General features: G+C 38.6%; 1 protein-coding gene across 3 annotated transcripts; it reads right to left on the reverse strand.

Moving 5' to 3' along the window:
- Nucleotides 1-2,373: 2,373 nt before the first annotated feature.
- Nucleotides 2,374-5,164, reverse strand: LOC149237622 (uncharacterized). 3 transcript variants are annotated; one of them, XM_089372721.1, is made up of 2 exons: nt 3,368-5,164; nt 2,374-2,843 (listed from the first exon to the last, which is right to left on the reverse strand). In XM_089372721.1, exon 1 carries the CDS (start codon nt 4,993-4,995, stop codon nt 3,382-3,384), a length of 1,614 nt encoding a protein of 537 aa, XP_089228847.1. In that variant the 5' UTR covers nt 4,996-5,164; the 3' UTR covers nt 2,374-2,843; nt 3,368-3,381. The 3 variants fall into 3 exon arrangements, with proteins under 3 accessions (XP_089228847.1, XP_089228848.1, XP_089228846.1); XM_089372722.1 differs by having other exon boundaries at nt 2,374-2,858; XM_089372720.1 differs by having other exon boundaries at nt 2,374-2,869.
- Nucleotides 5,165-6,993: the final 1,829 nt, after the last annotated feature.

Consider the following 6,993-nt stretch of genomic DNA (forward strand, 5'->3'; position numbering starts at 1 on the left):
TTAGCTCAAAAGAAAATCTCGCCACCTTCAAAATAAAAAATTACGTTCATATGATCCCAGCCAACTTGGCTCCAGTGATCCAACACAAACCTAGTCACTTGTAATTTTGAGATCGATTCAGAGTTGGTGCTTTGATACCATGTTAGACTTTCAAAACCCACCACTCGGTATTCAGTTCCTAGCAATTAACACATGGAATCAATGCACACCCAGATTCCTAACTCATAAAAATATAGCGGAAGCAAAAATTACTCTATCTGAATCACACACACATGAACAGATTTTTTCCCAATCACCAGTTCTTCATTAATAAATTAATCATGGAACTTAATTGGGCTCGCATACCAAGGATAATGGCCAAGTTGAGAAACTGCAAACTACAACACTGCTCACCAGCCTCACTGCACTATCTCAAACCCAACACACGCTCACTAAGAAGCCTCTCTCAATCTTGTGTCGTTGTTGTGTCTTGGCCTCAACACTTAGGCTCAATTTATAACTTTCATAAGCTAAGATTGACGGCCAAAATTAGCTCATCAAGTTAACTGAAGATAAGTGACATTACTTTAGTTAACTATCCTATCTTTAGCTTTCTCTACTTTAACTCAAGTACAAGTCATAAATTTAGCTTGCCTTACATGCACATCTCATGCATGTCACACGCAACACATCAACATGCATGCAACTCACTTGCACACTCTGCATGTTGAATGCAAGCTCCTAACGAGGCAAATCAAGGTCCTTCTAGTCAAGACACAAGACTAGAAGTACCTTCCGAGCTACAAAGCTCAACAGAAAGGCAATGGGATGCGCTGCCAGGGAATGCTCTGTTCCAAAGAAATTCATCACACAACACTAGTCAAACAGTATGCTCAAGGAATGGAGAAGGCCTGCAGATGAGTGGGACTGTATCTGAGCTCATAGACGAGCAATATGCTAGCGTTGGAGGGTGTCTAGGATCGCCTCAACCAACAAACAACCTAAGATATATCCCTATGTATAATCATAGTATTCTGGTTCATATAATCGGAAACTCTGGATTCATCAAATCCAACTTTCAACTAAAAAACCTGAAAGGTTATGCAGGATGTGAAAGCACGTTACACTGAACAGACACTACCGTGCAATTAACTGAAACAACACCTATACTATTCTAATATCATATAATTCATACGTTGTTGCTAAAACTATGCTATGAAGGTGCTGCAAATTTTTTAGAAATATGTAATAAAATCAAACTTTTACCTGAAAACTGAAAAGTTCACTTCTCTGTTCACTGAGTTTGTGTTTGCTGCTCTATTAACTCTGTTCGCTTAGTTGGCTCTGTTCGCTTTTGCAGTTGTTTTGTCCTTTTCATTTGGACGTTAGGTATAGATTCTTTTCTATATATTTGAATAATTTTATATAAACTGACTGTAATTTTTTGGACAGACATTGCCAACATCGTACGTCACACTATGCTGTAGAGATCCTCTCGGTACAACCATTTGCAAGGAATCTTAATTAGGTAAATAAGCCTGGTATATTCTACCACGGAAAAAGCTAATGCTCTCATTAATTCTATGAATATATTAGAATAATTCAATAAATTGAGAGAACCAAAAAGATTGAAAAAAAAAAAAATCTTTGGCCAAGGTTTCAAAGGCTAGATATTAGATCCAATAAATGGGTTAAGAGATTGCAATAAAATGAGTTTTTACATACCGTAAGTCCACGTTCCAATCTATCCTTGAAGTAGATGCATCCAATCCATTATTCACTTAACTAAGAATATGCTCTCAGGCAAAATCAACTTCAGAGAGTCGATGCTATTGTATATGGACTTAAAAGTATTTATAGTTCATTTCAAGAAAGGCCAATTGACATTTCAAAGCTGTTTTGCCAGAAAATTAATACTGCAAGCAATCAATTCCAGCCAAGTATTTGAAACAATCAATACATCATGAAAGCCTGACTTGGCTAATAAGAAGAATGTCAAGAGAACCATAATGAACAGAAGTATAGATGACAGCTAAAAAAAGGATTTAGCAGCTAAGGATATCACTTTCAGAAGTCAAAATCCAAACAAAGCAGAAGCAACAAAGGCAGGAAAGTACCTGGATGATTCTCAAAGTTAAAATATGTACTTGTAAACGTGCACAGATAGCTGAGATGCACCCTTTTACTCTGCAGGTTTAGAGAATTTATTGTCAATTATGACGCCATTTGAGAACCCTAGAAACATTCCACCAACTTTGAAAATCCATGATCTTGAGAGTTGATCATGAAGATACTAAACCACCAATCGAGTAACAGAACTAGTAAAAGTAACATGCACGATGTGGCAGCAGTTATTACTCATAGAGAAAAATTGAACTTAAGCTTAGCTGATCAGAGCATTAAAAATATAGGCGATGCTTTGTTAACAAATACCGGGAATGACATTATTAGCACCATGTTCACCCAATGATCATCCAATTCATTACTCCCCTGATTCAAGGTGCTTATGTCCTGCAGCTTCTTATAATGGAAGAATCATTCATTATTCCTATTCATGTGTGGGATGCCACGGAGTACTTCCACTATGAATCATCAATCTCTCCTGTGAAGGAAGGCATCCCTTGCATAGCCATCCTATCCTTTTAGCAAACTTTTGAGGAAGGTCACATCAATATAATTTGGCTATTCTAAGCATTTGCATTTCAAATTCCAGCTAAACATTGCCAAGGGTGCCATATTTCAAAAAGGAATTAAACACAAGGGCTTTTATGAAACAGCAGAATGGAATTGGCTTGCCCGTCATAAGATGTTCTTTATGTTGGTCAATCCATATATCACAAAAACGAATGAAATCCAGCATGCATCTGCAACACAGCGATCTGTTACACACCTATAAGACAACATCCAACAATATTATGCCAATAGATAAAAGCCTGATTTTACTTTTTTTAATTTACAAAGTATAGCAGAAGCCTGTATTACAGGTGTTTCAAAGAAAACTTTATAACATATGCAGTTTAATGAGAAAGAATGTCTGACTAGAACTTCTTGAAACTGTTCAACCTGCCCATGAACCACAGTCATGGTGAGGTCATCGATGCCACACCATCAAGTGATAAGCCACAATAGATAGCCACAGCATCCAGTGATAAACCACAACAGATGCCTAATGTTTAAAGAATTGACAAGGGAACTCTTGATCATGGGAGACGATAAAAGAAGAGATTTCGTTAAGTTCCTTGTTAATGCTTCACGTTGGAAGCCTTTACAAATCTCTGGGGACATATTGGAAAGACAATCAAGAAACACAATCCATAGAAAATTATCTCTTTCTATGAATTGCCACAAAACTCGTTACAACTTTCCCTTGTGCTCGATAATCCAGTACCTTGATCAAAATTGTTAACGTTTCGATTTTGTTCTTGATTTAGCTTCCCAGGACCGTTTAAAATATCCTTTGGCATCCATCTTGTCTACTAGTTCTTCATGCTTCTGCATCTGACCTGCCTTCCGCAGCTCATCTAAAACCATCTTATACACAGTGGGGGTTGGGCGAATACATTTTTCTTCTGCCATCTCTTTGAAAAGCTTATACATTTGATTCCAGTGACCAAACTGACCAAATGTCGCAATCAAAATTCTGTAAGTATTAATATTTGCCTCACACCCACTCTGCTCCATTTCGCGCCTAAGCTTCAACACCATATCTGTCGACTTCATCTGAGAAAACATATTCATCAAAACATTGTATGTAACTACATTGGGAGCACAGTTCAAATCCTTCATTTTTGAGAACAGCCTCTGAGCTGCATTGACATCCTTCAGCTGGGAAATACACTTGAAAATTGGATTGAAACTCGATGGATTAGGATGGACACCTTTGCTAGCCATCTGATCCAGAAGCTTGAGCGCATGGTCTAATTTATCATCCCTGCAATGGCTCTCAATAATAAAATTATAGGTGATAAGATCGGGTAGGCACCCAAATCTCTTCATTTGGTTATGCACCTGCAGGGCTTTTTCCCTTCTATCAGCCTTCACATGGGCCCGGATCAAAGCATTAAAGGTGACCGTATTCGGCGAGCAACCACTGTCGATCATTTCGTAGAAAACATCCTCGGCCTCGTTCAATTTATTATCTCTACATAAGCATTCAATAAGTATACTATAGGTATAAACATTGGGTTGGATCCCTTCCTCCTTCATCTCCACAAAAACCCTCTGCGCCTTGCTAATATTATAGGCCCTGCACCACCCATGGATAAGGGTGGTGTAGATCACTGTATCAGGCTTAAACCTATTCCTCAAACGCTCAAAAAGGGCCTGAGCCTCGTCAGCCAGCCTCTTCCTGCAAAGCATACTGAGCACAATTGCAAACGCAACTGAATCAGGCTGACATCCATAATCCTCCATGCGATTAAATGTATAAATGGCTTCAGTGGCCATGTCAGCCCTAGCATATCTCCTAACCAGAATTGAAAATGTTTTAATTGTAATTAAAATATTTTCCTTCTTCATTTCATCGATTAAATCCCAAGCCAAACTGAACTGCTTGACCTTACCTAATAAATCCAGCATTTCATTGTATACCTCGGGGCTGTGCGTGTATCCCTTTTGCGATCCTGCCCAATTGAAGAACGCCAGAGCCTCTCGCCACACGATCCCGTACCTCACGCTGCAGCATTTCTGAATCACTTGCTCCACCAAAACAGGGGAAATGTTAACAGAAAGTCGCGAGAGATCGGCGCTCAAATTAGGGTCGAAGAAAGTATTATGGGTGCGTCCTGCTTCTGCCGTTGAGCTCCGCCTCTGATGGTCTTTGAGCAGAGAATGAATCTTTTGGACGGTTTGGTAATCGAACTCGGGACCCTTTTCTGGTTTGTCGTCGAGATTTAGCATTGTGGAGCATTTTCTGAAGACCTGGATTCGAGTGGCCGGGCGTATTCTGCATTTGGAAGGCGTGAATAAGTGGCCAGTGGATAAAAATATTTGGATTCGCTTCACTTGTATAGTCATTACTGCCCTGTGAGCGGTCTGAAATGAGTGCTGCCCATAGTGTTTTTGAAAGTTTAAGTCCTAAACCCTGGTAGCTGATTCCACTGAGTTGCCAGTGACCTGTTCAATTGCAGTATGCTGTTACTGGGACTCCTGTGGGTTGGTTTAATACCCATTCACCATACTTATCCACCAATTAAAAAAACAAAAAATAAGACAAACACTTCTGAATTTTGAATCTGAAAATAACTAAACTCATATCACTTAATTAATTTATAATTTATAATTAAATCTATATACTTAATCTAAATTTTATAGTTTATTCGGAGTTAAAAATTTAAAATATAGTTAATAAATTTAAAAGTAAAAATAAAAATATTAAAATTAATAAAATAAATATATATTTGCTTCACCATTAAATTGAGTCCAGATTGAATTTTAATAATAATAATAATAATATCCATTTTTAAGGGTGTATGAGACCCCTTTGTTTGTGGGACAAGGGACCCACCTCCGCGCAGTGATTTGACTGCTAAGTCTACGAAGGCATACATACTTTACCCCCCTCTGGTTTTGAACCTGTGACCTCTTAGGAGGAAACACATGCTCTTAACCATTAGGCCCACTCAAGCTGTATTAACTCAAAAAAAAGATGAAAAAGGATGAAGGATGAATGAGTGGGATGTTATCATAAAGATTGTGTTTAAATTTGAATGTCTCTTGAAATAATTTAATTTCCCAAAAGTGATGTTCATGTCCAATTCCTTTTTATAAAATTGATATTTTTTTGTCAAGTTATCTATGATCCTCGAGACTTGACCTGTGGCTTGAGGAGTCACGACCCAGGGGCATCTAAGCCGTCAAAGTCACCCAGGGATCGCACCCGCCTCGGCCACACCCGCCCTTAGCTGACTGGATTCTTTTAGCATGTCTCCTCCCCCTAGCACAGGGCACAGCCACCCCCGTGAAGTTTGGTCCTAAGTCGCCTTATTAACGAGGCTCATCCTCAATTGGTTGTGCTAGTGAGACTTGACTCTATAAAAGTGACTCTTATACATTACAACAACAACAACAACAACAATAAATAAATAAATAAATTTGAACCTAAAACCTAATAAAAACTAAACCTCACACAAACTAACTAAATGTGATTCTTATACTCAACTTTTCTCTATACCAGCTTAGATCCATCTTAACTCTGGATTTACAAAGTGTCCAGAGGGATCAAATATTTGGAATAAACCTTACTTATAATTACCACTAAACCATTCATCATATACACTATAGTGCATTTGCCGCATGATTACCCAGCATCATAAACCTAATTTTCCACATCTATATCCTCTATGCATGTGTGTGAACATTACAATGTGTCCATGTAGTCTTTTTACAACTCCTACTAGTGATAATCATGTCACTTCATTTGAGGCTTTGATTGCTTAAGGCTCAAATAAATTATATACTTTACATTTAAAGGTAACATCTCTATCTTCTCTCTCGCTCCCCTCTCTCCCTCACTCTCTCTCCTCCTCTCTCTCTCAATTACTCTCTCTTCCTTCCTCTCTCTCCATTTTTGTCCCACCTCCCTCTATCTCCCATCCTGCCACAATCATCTCTCTCTCTCCCTCCACCCTTCTTTCCCCCTCCCACTCCTCTCCTTCACTCTCTTTTCCCTCCTCATCTCCTCTCTCCCTCACTCTCTCTCCATCTCTCCCTTGTCACTCCCTCTCTCCCTCCACCTTTATTTCTATGTCTTTGATCTTCCCTCCCTCTCTCTCCCCCTTCAACTCCGTCTCTTTCTCCCTCCCTCTCTCCTCTATATGGAATATCTACAAAATATTCTTAGTAGCGGTAATAGAGGGTTTAAATATGTCTCAAAAGTAATTATAACCTTTTCTCTTTTAGATTTAATTAAAAAAAGTATAAAATTAAACTGTCTATATCCATCTTAACTCTAAATCTACCAAGGGCTAAGAGGGATTAAATCTATTTTCATCTTAAGATATTTGCGTCTCAAGA

The sequence above is a fragment of the Pinus tabuliformis genome, chromosome 8, assembly GCF_031772625.1.
Source record: "Pinus tabuliformis cultivar Carrire ecotype Pingquan chromosome 8, CPIR1, whole genome shotgun sequence".
In the NCBI taxonomy this organism is placed as follows: domain Eukaryota; kingdom Viridiplantae; phylum Streptophyta; class Pinopsida; order Pinales; family Pinaceae; genus Pinus; species Pinus tabuliformis.

Excerpts from the sequence above, each read along its gene's own strand:
- LOC149237622 (XM_089372721.1), bottom strand. The coding sequence starts at position 4,995 with ATGACTATACAAGTGAAGCGAATCCAAATATTTTTATCCACTGGCCAC.